This window comes from Aulonocara stuartgranti (genome assembly GCF_965226115.1).
Source record: "Aulonocara stuartgranti genome assembly, chromosome: 20".
NCBI lineage: Eukaryota > Metazoa > Chordata > Actinopteri > Cichliformes > Cichlidae > Aulonocara > Aulonocara stuartgranti.
Window position 1 is genome coordinate 2645025 of NC_138956.1, and position 18842 is coordinate 2663866.

The 18842-nt window shown below is 42.1% G+C and overlaps 1 protein-coding gene across 1 annotated transcript; it reads right to left on the minus strand.

Annotated features, from left to right (window-relative positions):
* Positions 1–919: 919 nt before the first annotated feature.
* Positions 920–16348, minus strand: acvr1ba (activin A receptor type 1Ba). The gene is made up of 9 exons (XM_082517727.1): positions 16121–16348; positions 6533–6769; positions 6176–6436; positions 5804–6034; positions 5470–5637; positions 5217–5373; positions 4370–4494; positions 4144–4274; positions 920–3561 (listed from the first exon to the last, which is right to left on the minus strand). The coding sequence occupies exons 1-9, from the start codon at positions 16182–16184 to the stop codon at positions 3436–3438; spliced, it is 1500 nt and encodes a 499-aa protein (XP_082373853.1). The 5' UTR covers positions 16185–16348; the 3' UTR covers positions 920–3435.
* Between the last annotated feature and the right edge of the window lie 2494 nt (positions 16349–18842).

The window sequence follows — 18842 nt, forward strand, 5'->3', positions numbered from 1 at the left end:
GCAAATGTTTAATAACGAAGAACATTAAACATTACTGTTGGCCACATGTCGGCAAAGTTATGTGACATTAGTGACGTTTGTACTAACTTGGTTTTAAAGCCTTTACTTTAAAATATACACCGATCAATAGCTGAGCTTAATCAGAGAATGATCAAAGCTCATGTAGAAACAAACAAATGAACAAAAGATTTTCTCCTTCATCTCTGTCAAACACAGCTGTATGACACGTTTCCAGCTGTTATTATCATGGTTGCTAGGCAACCTGGGCAGCGCAACGGAGGCTAGACCGTCCCATTTCACAAGCCTCGCACTTCCGGCCTTAGCGGTCTTTGAGTACGCGGCCCTTGAGGATCGTTGAGGCTGCGTACTTTAAGGCTGCAGACCCTGAATTGGGATACAGCCATAGACGTGAAACTGCTATGTCGCTTCGTTCTGGAGTTTTAGCTTTCACGGGTGTCCACGTCACCTGCCCGTCTGGCAGGGTGACGACAATCAGCTTTTTATGGCTGTGGGGGGAAAATGCAAGTCACTCCATAATATGCCCCCCAACAATATAACAAATTTATAATGTAAGATGGGCAAATATTGCTTTTCTGTAAAACTACCAGGTAATTACAATACTACTTACAATTATTTACTCCATGCAGTACTTATTACTTAAGCACTACTTAAATGTACTTCCACTGTAATTGTTTCCTATAAGAACCTGAGATGTCATTGTAGTGCACCTAAGTATTTGTATGTAAATATAGTTATATTGTAATTTATAATCCCCCATCAGTGTATTTTGTCTTTAGTCACAAGCCATAATTTAAAATATTATCTTCTTTATGAAGAAAAAACAAAAAAAAAAACAAACAAAAAAAAAAAAACAAGAGAAAACCAAACATCTGAAATGAGCACTGGCCAGAGTCACGGATAAGAAAAAGAGGATTTTATTGTATATCATCTATGTACACCTTTGAACTAATTCTGAAAAGATCTGCACAATATTATTTTTTATTACCTATGAACAGGATGTCTGATGGTCATATACCCATGGCAACAAACCAAACATGGACAGGAGTGTTTTGACAATTTTGGTTCAACTGACAGCAGTCGCCCACTTCCCCTCCCTTCTTTTATTCACTTCCCTCTGCCCGCTGAACTTCTACCCATGTTAACAGTAGCAGCAACATTTCTGGGGTACACAACCAACAACACAAACAGAAAACAAAAACAAAAACAACAAAAACAAAATAAAAAAAAACAACAACAAAAAGCACACAGGAAATGGTGGGGGGGAAAAAAACAAACAAAAACAAAACAAAAAACATCATCTCTTAAGTTTATCTACCTCAATGCAGAGGACCCAGTGTTTGAGACAGCATGCAAAAAATGGATACCAACATGACACATGGATTCTGGATCAAGTGATGGCGTAACTAACGTTAACTAATCGCCCTTGTGGACATAACAGTGCAGAGCCCGATGGTGACAAATGTCAGTGTAATACTTTCATAGTCTCGTCTGGAGACGGACTCAAAGTCAGATGTAGAATGAAAACATGCAGTTTCTCTTTACAGCATGTCAGTCTTTGACAGTAAAACTCCCAACTACATTTTACATCTAACCACATGTTCCCTGTGCACGAACTGTCAGCAATCGTCTGGATTTCTGAATAAACAGCCAGTGGCAGTATCAGAATAGTAAGGTTTACAAGAAGCTGCTAAGTATTCCAGTGTCATTGAGAAAGATGTCACCCCAGAAGACGTATGTAGAAACAGATCTGCATTACTCAGCTCTTGAAAGAACTCAACAAGCACCTGCAATAGTTGTGTTTATATAGATTTTAAAAATTAAATTAAATTAAAAAAAGGAAGTTGCAGCAAAATGGCCTGGGATCAGTAGTACCACCAAATTACCATGAGAGGAGCAAGTGAAATACAAATTCCAGCAGATATCGCAATCCTTTCCTCGGACAGTCAGAAACCATAGACGGATCAAACAGATGCGTGAAAGTACCATCAGATTAAAATCACTGATCAATGTCACACTGGAGCTTGTGGCATAGACGGAAAAAAATAAAACAAAATGCATGTTGTATATACAAATCATATGTACCCATCATCAGTAGTGTCTAATGTTAAAGCCAGAAGAAAAAACACCCATCATGATCTTTTACACAAAAAATATATATATTTTAAAAAGAAAAGATTGTTTTCATTGCCTTTTCATACGCCTCTTATTTGGCCCGTGTGTACTACGTCTTCACCTGTCACCGCCAGAGGGTTATGGCTGCATTCATTTTTCAAACAGCATCTTTACTTTAAAAAAAAGAAAAGAAAAAGAAGAAATTAAATTTAAAAAATAAATGAATGCAATAACCCACGACTCTGAAGACTTTGACTGAACTACGACATTTAATTTTGTGGTTTGTCACATCTCATCTCACAGTGTTCATCATTATGTAGTAAAAACTATGAACAAATAAATAAAACCATCCCAAGAAGAAAAAAAAATTAGAATAAATTCAACATTATCCCTGCCACATTTCAAACTAAACGCCAGGACTGGACCGCATCTGCTATGTGACACCTGCCCGGTCTCACATGTGATGAGGAAGCTACAGTTGAGTGCAACTAATTTGTGTTTGAAGATTCAAGTGAGGGAATAAAATGAGGGGAAAAAAAAGCACAATCCAGCTGTTCATGCTTAATTACCACATGTCCAATAACTGATTTTCTCTAATGAACTACAGCCTACACCAGTAGACATTGTAGTGTCTTGGGAACATGCTAGTAGTCCAGACACCTTTTACTTACTTACACACACACACACACACACACACACACACACGCGCGCACACGCACACACACCTATAAAAAACAGTGCTTCAGCCTCTTTCCCCTCCTTACAGCGACAGAATATGATGTTGTATGGCCAACACAATGGAAAGTTATGTGTAATCGTTCCTAAACTTGAAGCCCACGACATGCCCGACTCTTCTGGACGACTTTAGTCCATGTTGGACAATTTCAGAGAGGTTAAAAGGAAAAACAAGAAAACAGATGATCAAAAACAGAAGATTCTTTTCACTGTACAAGAGTTCTACTTCCTGCCATGGGAGATGAAAAAAGAAAGGTTGAGTGTGATGATATTAACAGTGGTAGTGCTGTAGTGTTGTGGCCCATGGAGAAGGGAGTCAGAGGGAAGGAGGAAGAGACGTGAGGAGCTAAAGGGAGGCAGGGGAAGGGAGAGAAAAGTCAGGAGGAGGAGGAGAAGGGTTGATTCTCAGTAGTTTTGGCTAAAAAGGTGAGGTAGGCCTTGTCACAACTTGGAGTGTGGCTTTAAAACTGGCAGGGTTTTCATTTGCAGTCTGTCTTTAGTGTTTCTTTCCTATGGGAGTGTTGTCTGGTTGTGCGTCTCCAGAGTGTCTTTCTGCCGCCTGTACGCTCACATCTTCACATCCTCCTCCACGCTGAGCTGAGACAAAGTCTTCTTGATGCGCAGAGCTGTCAGTCTGGCTGCTCCGTTGGCATACCAGCACTCCCTCATGATCTTCCCCATCACGCGCAGTGACTGCGCAGCAAGAGGACAAAAGTGTTACAACATGACTTATAGCCACAGACATTTGAATGAGTCGCGATCTGTGCTTTTCAAACCAGCCTCTGTGTGTGAGAAAAATGTCAGAGTTTAAGGTAAGACAGACCTGTGCACCTACATCAGGGACATTAAATGTTGATTACTGCGTCTTGCACTAAGGCAATAACAGACTGTTGGACTGGCTCATTTATTTTGTATATTGAGGGCACCACTGCTAAGAATAGTACACTTTATGTAAAAAGCTGTTTTTCTGTTTTGTTTTTTAAGTGAAATTAAATCCAGAAATGAACTGATTTATCCAAGTTTTACTTTATTTGCTGGTAGCCAGCTCAGGGACATCATGAACCCCAAATTTTAACAATGGACGACTGAGTAGATAAAACTATTTTAATCCTCCCCCACAACACTGACTCAGAAGTTGGCAGTCTACCTTCATACTTGTAGACCAGAACATCTTGTACTGCCAAACTAATACAGCCCAACTGGTTCCATATACTGCCATTGGACATATTTTTAGAAACCACTAGTGCAGCTGTTCATATACATGGTGTGAAATACCTCATAGCTCTGCCACCAATTGGGCACATTGGGCCTCAGTTTCTGGTCACACACCACCTTCCTCATCTCTTCTATGGACGGGTCAGAGGGCACAAGGTCATAGTAGGGTAGCTGGTACTCCTCATGGATACCTGTAGTACATGACAGAGAAGCATTTTCAGTCTCAGATTTCATGTTTCTGTTTATTTGACCAACTGTATCATATTTATTTATATTGTGCTCTTACCTCCTGTGTTGCAGCGACGCGCAATCTCCCAATACACCAGGCCCAGTGCGTAAATGTCAGCACACTTGAAGGAGTCAAAGTGTTTCATGTTTATGGATTCGTCTAGGACTTCTGGAGCCATATACCTGAGGGTGGACACACACAGCATGAACAACAACTTTAGCACCACTAATAGAAACTGAAGTAAGATAACAGCCTCCCAACAAGTCTCAAACTTTCATTCCTTGTAATGCCCACTAGGGGGCGATACCTATGGCTGCAAAAAAGATTTCTGGTCCTCAGAATATGAGAAAAAACAGCCCTCACGCTTCACCCCAGTAAACACTTTCTTGATCACCGTCTGCCCTCGGTGACTCGTTTCTGGTCATGTTGAATTTTTGCATTATGCCAAGTTGTTGGCCAATGAGCATGCAGTTTCACAGTCAGCTCTCCTCCTCCTCAATAATTGAGCATGCAGTTTAAGATCACCAAGACAGCCATTGAGAAAAATCACATCTTAAGGCTTTAAAACAGGATTTGACAAACCACTGTGTGGTCATTGTAGCTACTGCCATCTTTTACACTCTACATCACAGTACATCTATCTCACTCAAAGTTCTACCAAGGTCTCCCATTTCTGTGGTGCAGAGAATAACAGGGTATTACATCCAAGAGTGACTAGAATTATGAAAAAGTCAGAAAACTAAAATCCAGCTTTGCAAAGTTTTCACTTTCTGATATTCAAAGTATTAGAAGAAAAAAAAAGAAAGAAAGTTGTCAGATGTATTCTTTAAGGCCTCAGGGAAGACCTGTAAAATCCCCTGTGCGCTTTATCTACTTGAGTGCTGATAAGTATGGAAACATTTACCTCTTAGTGCCCACGCGCTGATTCGGTGCAATATCGATCGTGTCTGTGATAGACTCATGGCGGACAGCCAGACCTAGGTCAGCTATAGCACATGTGCCGTTCTTCTTAACCAGAATATTTTTGGACTTGAGGTCACGGTGAGCAATGCCAGGTTTACCTGCACGAGAACCAACACAACAGCATTACACTTGCATCAAGAACATGCTCGCCCTTTACATATAACATATCCACTCTGCAGACATGAAAGTCCCACCCTGAGTGCCTAGGATCTCCATGTGTAGGTGTGCCAAGCCGCTGGCAGCTGATAGCGCCAATTTGATCATCCCCTCAATGGTGACAGAGTAGCGATTCAGGTAGTCAAAAAGTGAGCCATGCTCATGATAGTCTGACACCAGCCAGAGTTGAGTCCAAGTGCCGTTGTCTGAAAGGGAACAAATGAATAACGTCGATCAAATAATCTACTCTACTTAAACAGCAGCGAGCTTGTAAAACATTTTATTTTGAAAAGGCCTAAACTTTTACTGTTGAGGGTTGTTTAAAGCAGCCTTCTTGTATTGTATCTTCATATAGCCAACAGTTTTCCTCACCTTTGTTGTCTGCTGCAATAAATCCTAGGATATTTTCATGCCGTAACATGATTGTCTGGTAGATTTCAGCCTCTCTGAACCAGGAGCGCTCCTCTCTGGATGAGAAGATTTTCACTGCTACGTCGCCTCCCCTCCACTTCCCGCGCCACACCTCCCCAAAGCGACCTTTTCCTATTATTTCCTGCAGCACAATAGTCCTGGCCACAGTCCGCTGCACAAACAGGGGCAAACCTGCAGAGGGGGCAACAGACAGGCAACAAATCAACAAGAGTTCCCTGATAAGTATCCTCACACCGCTATGGTGAATGTTACTCATTTGGGCATACTGATATATCTAAGGATGTATGGAAGCTCCTGCTTTTGCATACTGACCAGAGCCTGATCCAGAGGTGGACATGTCATAGATTAGGTCCTGGAGCGTCTTGTCCTTGGCCAAGTATAGATGGTCACAGGAGGGATCTTCTACCTCCAGCCGTTGTCTGTGGCTGTAGGCCCTCTGGTGATACTGGAACAGGAACACCCCGACCATCAGCAACACACAGAGCAGGAACACGGGCCCTGCAATCACTGCCACCAGCTCCACTGGCCCCCAGTTGCTCACTTGGGTTGACCATTCCCCCCCTTTGGTTGGGACTAAGACGACAAAACAAAACAAAAGAAATGGGTTAAAAAAAATAAAAAAATAAATAAACAGTCACAATTGCTCTAAAGTATTTAATGAGGTCTCACCTGGGACTTTCAGGTCAATACTGTTGCAGTAATCTACATAGCAGCAGTGAGTATTGAAGAAACCTTCAGCACTCAAACAGTAGAACGGTTGCCCAGGAGGGACCAGGCTGTCCTGGTTGATGCAGACACGTACGTGTTCCTCCTTCCCATTGACATAATAAGTTGAAGCCATGCAGGCACCGTCTGTCTCGCACTCATAGCCTGTCTTCTCACAGTTTGTGCAGTTACAATGTAAAGCTGAGAGAGTGAGAAAAAGAAAAGAAGTTTATCACCACGAGGTTACAGAGTCCTCTAGTTCACGTCTTCATTGTGCCCAGCAGGGGGCAAGCATACACCACTGTTTCAATACAAAATGTAATGAGGGTCCCTTTAAATTGTGGGCATATTATGACGTGCAGACACAGATCCTTAGTGTTCAGCAGAAGCAGCCAGACAGCCCTGAAATCAGATCCTTCACTGCAGATGAACCCAGACACGCAGGGTGGAGACAGTCCTGCCCGTCGGGACAGACAAAGTGAAACTCAACAAGGGGAGAGGGCTCCTGCCAAATCCCCAATGCAGCATTCTGCTCCATTCCTCTCCCGGCTTTTTCTCATCGACACCGAGAGCCGCCACTGTTTCAGCTAATGAGACCAGAGTGTTATTAAACACAGCACACTTCTGCGCAGGAACCTATTAAAAGGTGACACACTGGAACTCCTGCCGCTTTCACAATAAAACTACGGTGGTCCATATACGCGCAAACAAATGAGGTCAGTGCCTGCCACATCTAAAACAGAACCAGTACTGGTTGAGCAATCCAGAGAGCAAGAAACTGAAAACTGATTAGATTTGGAGTGAAATGTGATTTCGAGTCATACCACACATGCTTCTCATTTAGAGCAAGGCCAGCACATTGGGTTTCTTCTAAGGTTTACTCCTACCACAGCGCACAGCAGGGCATGGCATAGTTGGTTGTAGGAATGTGGAGCCGTTTTTATTTTTGGTTGTTCCTTTTACACAGGAAAACCCAAAATGAAAAACGTACTGTCAACACTACCGTGGGTGAGGCCAGACAAAGGCTGGACCACTTGAGACTAATCACTGTGGAATTAACAAAGACAAGACCACTATACCCTAAAACAACACAGGAGGAGACACAAAGAGAAGAGGAATTTCAATCCCTATTCTTCTTCAAAAAGAGGCTCAACATTGGTCGGACAGCTGACAATGCCTAGAGGAAGGAAAGACGTTGAGAGTGGCAAAATTCCACTAATCCTCTGTGTCTTATACTAAAGGGCTTCTTTGACCAGATGAGCTCAGTGATCTTCTCTTTTTGAACCAACGAAGAGGTCGGCCAAAAGGTGTCAGCAGATTCCAGCAAATTAAGCAACTACCAGAGTAGTAATAAAAAATAATAAGTAATAAAGTAATAAAAAAAAGAAAAAATTCAATGAGTGATATACTTATTGCAACATCTGCATGTAACATCCAAGTGGCCTAAACCACAAACCGTGGTGTCATAGCAGTGGTTTCCCCTGAACTCTTGAAGGTTTATTTCTGCGTGGGAGCATTTTTTGCATGTAGCGTGTACGCTGATGTGTCTATGCTTGTTCACCGAGTAGTAACTGGAAATGTGGAACACTTGAAGCAGAGTTTCAGTAATATTTCACATCTGGTTAGTGTGTGTGTGTGTGTGTGTGTGTGTGTGTGTGTGTGTGTGTGTGTGTGTCTCTTGTTCTTGAGGAGGTGAGTGGGAAAGTGACAGGAACTCAATGCTGAATGTGTCTAAATTTCACTCAAGTTCGCATGCAGATGGAATTTCCTGCAGATTACACAGAGGTAAAGCAGGCTGGGCCTGATAAAAAGAGAAAAACAAGCCCTGTGCCACATCAGGCTAGTGCGTGGCAAATAGTTTAACAAAATAAAACCGATGACAGGAGTCATGGCTGTAGGTTTAAATGCAGGATGACACATTACTTCCATCAACATTCAGACAACCTGAAACACCTCTTTCCACCAGGACCATCTCTCCTTCACGTCTGCCGTTTATGGCTTTTCAGTAAAGCATATCAAATTTTTACCAAGTGAATCCAGACAAGAGCCATTTTCATCAATACGTTCTCAAAAGCAAGAGCAGCATTTAAAAGGAAATACACACGCAGCACATTTTAAGACAAAGCACCTCCTCACCACACTTAGGATTGTAAACCGAATCGCCTCACAAAACTCAAATTGAAGGCTATAAAAGTTTTTTTCATGACAAACATATTGCACCAATACACGATAATGAGCTAACAGGAGTGATCTGACAAGAACACGGTGATCTGAAATGAAAAGGCACATTCATCACTGGAGAGTCTGTGTGTGGTAAGACAGATGGCACACAGACACAGACAGAAGCTCAGGAAGGAAACCAAACATGGCTGAAAACACACACGTTTGCTTCTCAACTCTACCATGGATGGTTTGCGGCCTACCAAGAGTTTGGTTTGTGGGAAGTCCTCCCTTTCATTTAGGGCTACCTCATGACTATACCATGTGTAGCCCGCTTCCACGCTGAGAAGCAAAAACATTATGTGTGTTCAGCACAGCAAAAACATGAGAGGATATTTATTATTAACTTGATGGTGATTGATTCACAAGTTTAGATAAAATGATCTGATGTTTCATTACTGACTAATGCTTTTATCTAAATGAAAACATCCTGTAAGTTGAACGCCCTGTGACTACAATGTATAACATTTATGCAATCAGCAAACAGGCTTAGGCGATATAAAAATCTGTCCACCAGCCGTAAACGGTTCTACTGGTGACTGTGTAATATTTATCGATATGTGCATGATGAAAAAACACCCAAATAAAAGTCATGAGCAGAAAGCCCGAGATGAAGCAATTAGGCGGAGGACATTTCTCTCACATCCTGTTAATAATGAACAAGCTGCTGGGAAAAACACACGTCACTAAACCATACGGGCACACGTACAGTTATTGATTTAGTTTTCAAATATAATTTAAACCAATTGGACAGCAAACATTAAAACACACTCAAATGTCACCTCTGCTTTCTGAAAAACTGAAAGAGGGACACGAATGTGCAAAATATGGGCCGACTCAACTCATTAGCACAAGCTTTGAAACCTGCTTTACAGGTTCTTTATCTGCCAAGTTAGATGCTCATGGAGGCAGACCACCAAAATAGAATAGTAAAAAATTGGCCTTCAAATTCACTCCAAAAGAACAAACTGCTCAAGAATTCAGCCAACGCTCACCCGCCAATATATTCATCTAACTGCTAAATCACAGCCCCAAACAAAACTTTGCAAAAGATGGCACGAGGTAGCGGTTAAAAACAAAAAACAAAAAAACAAACAAACAAACAACAACAACAAAAAACCATCCAAAAAACCGAGATGAACATCAGGCAATGTGGAGTTCTGCTACTTAACTAATTCAAACAAAAAACATTTATCCAAATGCTGTGTTGTTTACACAGCGCTCTGCATATCTCAATAGATTCAGAGCCAAAGTGTTACAAAGCCAGACTTGCAGGAATATTACCGAGCCTAAATACACTTGGATCTGAGGAAAAGGCCGTGTGTGTGAAGTTTGAGTGAACTCTGCTCTTGTATCCACATAATTGGTGGTCTTTACACTGGTCCTTTGTGTGGAGATTAAGGCGACATGAGGAGGGGATTGGACTGGCCCTACATGAACAAAGACTGGAGTGGGGGGTGTGCACTTTTGCGTGGGGGGATGGGTGGCATACAGGGGACAGCAGAGTGGGGTTACCAGTAACAACCCCGATGTTTGGGGGAGCTGCTCTGGGCCAGACAGGATGGGGGTTGGTCCCCATTTGGGAAGGACAATACAGAGGGGGAGGCGGCAAACAGGGCCCCCCAGCTGCGATTGAGGTCTGCCCAAGTGACCAGCTGCGACTGTCATTAAAACCCAGTCTAGACTTTAACTTATGGGAGGGAGCAGAAAAGGGAACACATGACAAAAACAGGGAGAGCAGAGCCTAAACGCAATCCCTTTGAGCCGTTAGCACGGAGTTCCAATCATTCCGTTCGTGTTGAGACAGGAAATGGAGAACACAGTCAGGAAAACATTATTAAAACTTTGTTGCCATAAACAGCGTTGCCTTAATTTGGCGGTCCTATGAACCTAACGAAATAAAACACAGAACAGCCCCATTCCACAGAACTTTACCCATAAACCACGATGACAGCGTTCAGCAGATGCATGCCCCTCTCAGACCGACTTGGTGGAAACAACGCTCTCAAAACACGACTGAAGTTCTGTGTACGATAACATAAAGAAAATACTGTAAATGTGCTTGGCGCAGGGCGGCAGGTTACACAAACACTGTGGGTTTCTGGGGGCTCAGACAGACAATCAGCACGTGTGCGTGCATGGGGAGGGGAGAACCATTACCAAAATGCACTGGCTGAAATTAGATCCATACAGATACCAGACTGAGAGCTGATCAAGACAAGCAGACGCCACCAGACAGTGTGAGTGCAACACACATACACAGGCTAACATACACATGCACACACCACAACTGTGTCCTAATCAATGCTAGGGGAAGGAGGAAAGTCATTACCTTTGTCTGCATCTCAGGGTCAGATTACTGATCTGATTCTAAAGTGAAGTCTCTGGGGCCGAGGCTGCTTCTACCATGTCTACCAACCACCAGCCTGAGGCTACATCCCTTCCTGTCTTGTCTGTTGTTCTGCTTGGGTTCAAAAGCACACGAGTGTGAGCACAGGTTCACTTTGGATTTGTTGCAGACACTTGTGCTCTGATTCCCAAAACTGATTTCTAAAATGGTGGTAATATGAGTCAATGACATTTGAAGCTGCTTGAAACCCATCCTGGATGTTTGCAGAAGTGTCGTTTTTTTCCCCTCTTCGGTTACAATTATTTGTTAAACACAAACACTGTTTTCTTACAGACCAACAACTGGCGCCAAATACACTGCAGACACTTACACACTTATTTTTAGTTTGCTTGTGTTTAGCCTTGATGTCAAGTTCTTCCTGTTAAAAGGGGGGTTTTGTCCTGTCCCACCATTGCCACGTGTCTGATCATAAAGGGCAGTTTCATAGTCCAAACTTTTTTTTTTTTTTCCCCTTGGTGATTTTTGTAGGGTTTCACCTTAAAATATTAAGCACCTTGAGGTAAACTCTTGTTGTGATCTGGTGTTACATAAATAAAACTGAAGTGACGCACTGAAAACTAAAGCTAATTTCCAAAACTCCTTGATTCTGCTGTCATTTGTATTTTCATTGCATAAATAACTGAGAAGAATGATCAGAATGACAATATATACATAGCACAACATATATATAGAAATTTCACATATGGCAAAAATATAAATTTTAGTTATGTCACTCTTTTCATTGTGAAAAAAGACAGATCAAGTTATTTTGCAGATAATCCTTAAGCTAATAATATTGTGAAACCAAAATAAAAACAGCCCAGACAAAATGCAACGTTGATCCGAGAACACCACAAGGATTTGGCATAAATCCAGCAGTTACCTTTAAAGCTCAAAAAAAGCAACTACTTTGCATATTCACACACTTACTCATAAGAAATTTTTGCTCTGTTTAAGCTACCAACACTATCTGAGCCCAGGAGAGAAAATAGGGTTAAATGGTATTTGAAGAGCTAGTTAGATAAGGCACTCTCACTGGATTCCAAAAGCAAAAGTTTTACCCTGGATCACACTAATCAAAGTAAATCATTGTCACGGAAGTATTAGAGAAAACTTGACAAGTAGACTGCATACCTTCTAGCAGAAAATTACAAGGCAGTGTGGGTCTGATCTAAATTCCAACAGCAGTCAGAAAAAACAAAAAAGAAAAACAAATCAAAGAGACATGCAATGGAGGAAGCTGTCGAGTTTAGCTCTATAGACATAAATTAATGTAACTATCAAGTCTGTGGAAGCACGGTGAGAAATCACAGATCTTATGTCTGTGTATGCTTAAGATACGCCACAGAAACAAATGCAGGTTCATGAACAATATGCAAAAACTCTTTAAACAAAGACAAGTACTTTAGAGTAAATTGAAGAGAAGAGGACAGGCAAGAAGTTGGCTGGCTCTAAAGCGATAGTAATTTCTTGCGGTCTAGCATCAGTAATGGAGGAGCCGGGTCAGTCCGGGGCTATGCCGTCTGCTGTAGCAATTAGGGCTCTCTGCCTCCGGGCCAAAGGAGGTCATTAACAACACTGGTCATTATGGAAGGAAAACTAGACCACCCCGGACCTAACCTGACCCCAACTGGCTCAGTGCCACATTATGGAAATTGTTAGTAAACACAAATTGCAAAGGAGGTGGTGTCTGAGCCAGGAAGCAACCAGAAATTTTATACAGAGGATGTGATGCAACTTCATTTGATCACGACATAGCTGCAGGGATCTGGCAGACAATACAACTTATCTAGAACAGGTTTAAACAACTTCTACACACTGAGGGAGAAGAAACCCCCGCCCCTTTAAAACACGTTCTACTTTTCAAACTCAATCTTGCTTGAAATCCAAATGTCCATCTCCCCTCCCCTGTCCACACCGTCTTCTCTTTACGGGCTTACACCTTGGAACCTATAAAGTTTCAACCTCTCTGTACATTCTCCCTGCTCTGATCTAATGGGCAGGTATACGCATGTTCCAAACTGACTAGCTCACACAGCCACCACCTGAACTCTTTCACATCAAATTTGACATTACACAAGCACCTGCACCGTTTACCCCTGTAGAGTGAGTTCCCTGTTCAAACTGAAAGGAAGGCATGTTTTAGTTTCAAGCCACAACCACACGCCACATTATCCATTAATCTGAGTGCACCTGAACAGGTCTACCTTACATCTTAATGAGCACTACGGCCTTTTTCCATAAAAGCAGCAGACCGACAACACTCTACTATCTAATTCTGAAACCTATATACTTGCATAAATGTATAGGCATGCGTGCAATTACAATGTGTTGATGTAAGCCACTGTGAATCATGCCGTTGCCTGCTGTGCATCTCAGTTGCTCATAATGAGAAGGGGGGGAAAGAATCCTTCTGAATGCACTCATGTTCGGTCACTATGTTGCAGTCAGAAAACTCTGATCTAATGCATTCTGTTATTCACACATAGGCCACTAATGTTCATTTATTTATTTAACACATTCAATGTGTTAAATAAATGATGGGAAGAACATTATACGCTCTATTTGCCTCCTATTGGATATCATACCTCACTAGATGCATGATATCCAAATCTCACATGTATGTGGTTCTATCCATCAACGTTGTATGTGTAAAATAAATGAAGAAACATTAATAAGCCATGTCTGAATGACAGAAGGCGGTCATTTTACCAGAAAGACAGCAGGGTTATGCATCCATGACTAAAGAGTGGAAAAGAGGCACATCAGGAAACGACAATAGTCTGGCAGGCCTGGTGATTGTATGTTGAAGAGCTTCCAAAGGTGAGTTCAAAGGTCAAGAGATAGCAGGAGCTCATCTATCCAATGGCCTTCCTCTAACCTAGAGATAAAAAATTTAAAAAAAAAACCCAACCCAAACTAAAGCTTTCTTCACCACCCTGTTAGAAGTAAGTGAATGAAAGCAGAAACGGGACCACAGACAACAAAGTACAGATTAAATTCTGACAAAGCAGCAGGCTTTTATATAAGTGAGATGGAGAATGTAGAGAGAAGGGGAGGGACGCGCCCTACCTAGCGGCACTGTGGTTGACAGTGCCCATATCACATTGCTACTTTGTTCAATTCACCCAGTCTGACTGCGTCACGTAGACATGTAATGCCCATAACACCAGTGACTCCTAATCCTCGTGAAGTCAACAACACGTGACAGATTCAAACCTGTGAGTAAAGCATATTCTCACAAAAACATACTCGCGCAGGCCTGGAATCTGCTCCAGCGAAGCAGCTTTCAGGTTTGTCTGGTTTCAGCCTGTGCATGGTGTAATCCATTACATAGGGAGAAAGCAGCTCATGATAGACTCGTGGCCCCCCTTGCATGACAAACCCTGCCAGATGGACAGACCCATTATCACTGTGTGTGTCTGCACCGGTCACAGACCCACCCCCAACTCTCCCCCTTCACACATCTCTGTTAATGTTGGTGTAACCCAGGCAAACAAACTGGCCACTCAGGTGTGACAATTTTCCCAGCATGCCTTGAACTGATCAACCTTAGTGTACTGCGCCCTTATCTAAACTTGTGGGGGAGGAACAGTTTTTATGATTCTCGGAAGGATGACTCAATTGTTTAGCACAGTACACTTTAATGGATAACAAATGAAGCAAAGATCATTTTTTCCCCCTGGCACACGGATCATTTTAATAATAAGTGTATCCAGTGAGTGGCAAGTTGAAACAAAGGTGCAAAACTCAAAGGAAGAGAACAGAGTTTTTCATAAAACAAGACATGCTTGTGTCTAACCTACTGAAGCATAATGAAAGTGAAGGGACGTTTGGAGCAAACTTAAAGGTCAGTAGATGCGCTGAGGGGCCAAACGCTCTGTGCTTTGGCTGAATATTTGGTGATATACTGTGTGTGCTGTTACATATAGTGATATATTGTGATGTGGTGCTGTTGTGTGAAGCTGGGCATCAGCTGCTCCAGCAGATGGGGAGGAATCGGACTGAAGAAGGACCATAACTGGCGCCTCAAAAGACCCCACTTGCCACATTTCCATCACAATGAACCCAGACTTCAACTCTGACTTCTGTCTGGGATGGCTGAATGTACGGCTGCTGTCGCCCTATGCCAGCATTCACTTTCTGCTGTGCAGGAAGGAAAGGGGGGGTGGGGGTCCACTAAGCACCCTTTTCACTCTTTACAAATGGAAAGCGATGGCAGAGCTGCCAGTGTTTACCCTCAGAAAACACATTTCATGCACAAAGTAGGTTAGGCCTTCATTCAGAGGCTCCTTTCTGCTCCTTCCAGCGTGGAAACCAGTCCTCACAACATGTGACGAAACTGTAACTGACCACATTACGCAAATTCAACCAGCCAGCTATCATTATACGATGTCCCCAAGCAAAACAGCGATAAGCAGTCACAAGCCAAAAAGACACTATTTTGTAAATAAGTTAGCATAACAGCCACACAAGAGATTAACCTCAGCATCAACAGCACCATGTAGACTACTATTCCTTGCTTGGGGTGTTCGTACAGAATAATAAAATCATATTTATATCAGTTTTGTATCCATTTAATAACACAGATTTATCAACATTATTGAACTTTAGCTAGCAGACGTTAGCTGGCGCTTCGGAACAGACAGCCCCACCATGTTGTTGTTGTGGTGGTGGTTGTTGTTGGTTTCGCTACTCGTGTTCAACAACAGCTCAATTGAATTTGTCAGCGGATAAAAGCCAAAAATATCGATAAATCATCAAACACGGCACGGCAGCCGGTTCGACCAAACAGCAGCCGTGGTTTTGAGGTCGACGCTAGCAAGACACGGCTAGCCAAATCCGCGATAGAGAGCGCCATGACGATTAGCGACAACAGGCGATGCCCAGTCCAGGAAAACACATCGAGACAAAAGCCGGAGAGGTGCTCGGATGAAACTTACCATTACCGACGGCCACCAGCCCGAGCAGGGCCAGCAGCGTTGGGGCAATTTGTTTTAGAGCCATTTCTTCATAACTCCCATCTCTCCCGCGATGAAATGCGTCGTAAGTGTGTCGTTATCAACACGACCAGACCTGAAACACAACCACAGTCCAACCGCACACCACCACCGCCAGATACTAGCCAGCCTGCCAGCCAGCCGAGTGACGTGTTTAAAGGGGTGTGTACGTGCGAGTTTAAAGGGGAGGGCTGAGGGCTGCACGTCCCCTTCTGCCCCTGAGGTCAGGGCTGTGTGGTAAATAAAGCGGTGGGCGAATTGCCTTCTTCCAGTTTCACATCATCTAAAGAGCAGGAGTGATCACTGTGTGTGTTATTTATGATAAATTAAAAGTGCTTTTGGAAATTAGGTGCCTGGATAATATTCTAATGATTGATGTTAAAATGATCTGGGATATATTAAGTCAAATCTTCACTATCCAGTAATTGCAGTGTGTTTTTCATGATTATATATAATACCAAAAAGAGCCTTGTGAGCTCAGTTCATAGTGCATTTGATGGTTTAGCTACTAAAAATGTATGACCACGCTCAGGTGCTGCTTTCACTGAAATCAATCTGTTTTCTTTCTGTGAATTTTTATGTCTCAGTTCACTTTTTCCAAATATATATTTTCAAGCAAGTTTCTTTTTTTATTGAGCTCTGTGTATTATGTAACATGAAAGAAAACAACAAGTGAACAAACTGAGTGTAACTGGCAATGTTTATCATTTCTGAAAATGAAAAATAATGTTGGTGTGTATGTCTGTGAAATGTGACTAAATGTGTTGCCACAACTGGCTTTAATGTGTGTAAACAAAGTGCATCTAGGGCTCTGTAATTTATTTATTTATTTTTATGCATGTGTTTCAGCTGCAGGATGAATTAATCTTCAGCAAATATGCTGTGCAGATTGCGTTTATTACTCATAGCTGTACTTTTGGTGAACAAAAATCTATTTAAGGATCTAACTGGGTCAAACTGCTTTTCATTAGAATTATTGCTCAACACTTAAATTCATCAGGTAAAACAAACATGAAACAAAATAACACCTTTTTCATGTTGATTGCTTAAAAACACTTAAAATTTTGACGTAAAGTCACAGCTGTTAACACAATGTTCTGTCAAAATTTCATGCTGTGAAGTCACCAAGCTTCTTCATAGGAACGGTGATCTAATGGAAACGGACCAGGAAACCAGTGTGAGTGACAAAACCTTTATCTTATCATGGATTGTGATTTGGATGCAGAACTTGAAATCGCAGGCCCCATGAGAGGAGATGATTCTAGGCCTCCCTGCATTTGACTGGAATTAGATTAGTAATACTCTGCTGCACTCAGATGTTTATCCACCCATATTCAGTGATTGATTCATTATCAGACAAATCCCCCACTGATATTACAGCCATAGGGAACAACATCTGACAAATGTATACTCGTTTGCTGTTCCCTGATCAAAGCGCATGAGGTAAATCTGGTTCAAATCTGCATAAGAGACCATTTTATTGCTTTATTTATATATATTTTTTACTTGATCTCAAATCACATCTAAGCCACTGTATCAGATTTTGAGAGAGAGTTACATCCGTTTGCAATTTCCAGTCCGAAAGTGTAAAATAATCGTGCATCCAAAGATAGCACAAGGTGTTTTGGTCCAGCTCTATTCAGGATTGTTGTCTCTCCTCAGGGACCAAACCTGTCTATACTAATACATTCATCTGCCTCCAGCTGAGAATGTAGCTCAGGAAGAGGTGAGCCAGGCTGCAACCAGGTGCATTAGGGACTTTCTCTGTGCCTGCTTTTATCACCTGTCCTCTTACTAGCACTCTCACTGATCTATCCTTGAGCCTAACTGTGTCTGCACAGCCTCCTCTGTGGCTTTATATCTGTCCATTATCGGCCCTGTCCAATTTATCTGCACATTTCTTCAGCGGGCATTGTCTGCTGAACAAATCTCTCCTGTCTCTACAGAGCCACTGGGAATGATCCCACAGTGAAAAGGAATACACAGAGGAGGAAAACACAGGGAGATGTGAGATGGGCTTCTGCACTCACTGACACACAGCTTGGCCTCTCTGATACTTCAACAACCCCCTGCAGTGTTAAAAATAACCAGCTCCTCATCTGACTGACCAGACAGACTGGGACTTCAAGGGAGTATTATCTCACTGGCATTTGTTCAACAACTAGGAAGACAGACAACACACACACACACACACACACACACACACACACACACACACACACACACACACACACACACACACACACACACACACACACACACAGACATAAACAGATAAAGAGCAAGCATGACAGATGCAGAAAGAAAACATTGGAATGCTAATATTACGCAAAGGGGATGAAGCCGAAAGTCTTATTTTCACCAGTGACCAGGCAACATTTTAAAACTGTTGCACAGTTTTAATTCCCATTGGACATTTCTTATTCTTTTTGACATTCTGCTCCAGTGCTTAACTTTCAACATATTTTCTATGTGTAGTTTTTTATGTATGTGTGTATTCATATATGTATGTTCCTCCTTTTGTAACAGGATCTAAAAATTAGTTTGAAATAGAAGTCCTCACATTCAATATTTCCATAAAGGAAATCCAAAGCAGAGAGAATATTGAGGCAATTATTACTCAACTAAATCATTTGACCCAGAGAAAATGTATTCAAACAATACA

Bases quoted from the DNA above. Each gene is read 5' to 3' on its own strand.
- acvr1ba (XM_082517727.1), bottom strand. From the start codon at position 16,184: ATGGCTCTAAAACAAATTGCCCCAACGCTGCTGGCCCTGCTCGGGCTG. The intron at 5,638-5,803 runs GTGAGGAAAACT...GTTCCCTTTCAG, and splicing joins TATTGCAGCAGACAACAAAG to ACAACGGCACTTGGACTCAA. The intron at 4,495-5,216 runs GTAAATGTTTCC...GTCCACCCTCAG, and splicing joins CAGCGCGTGGGCACTAAGAG to GTATATGGCTCCAGAAGTCC.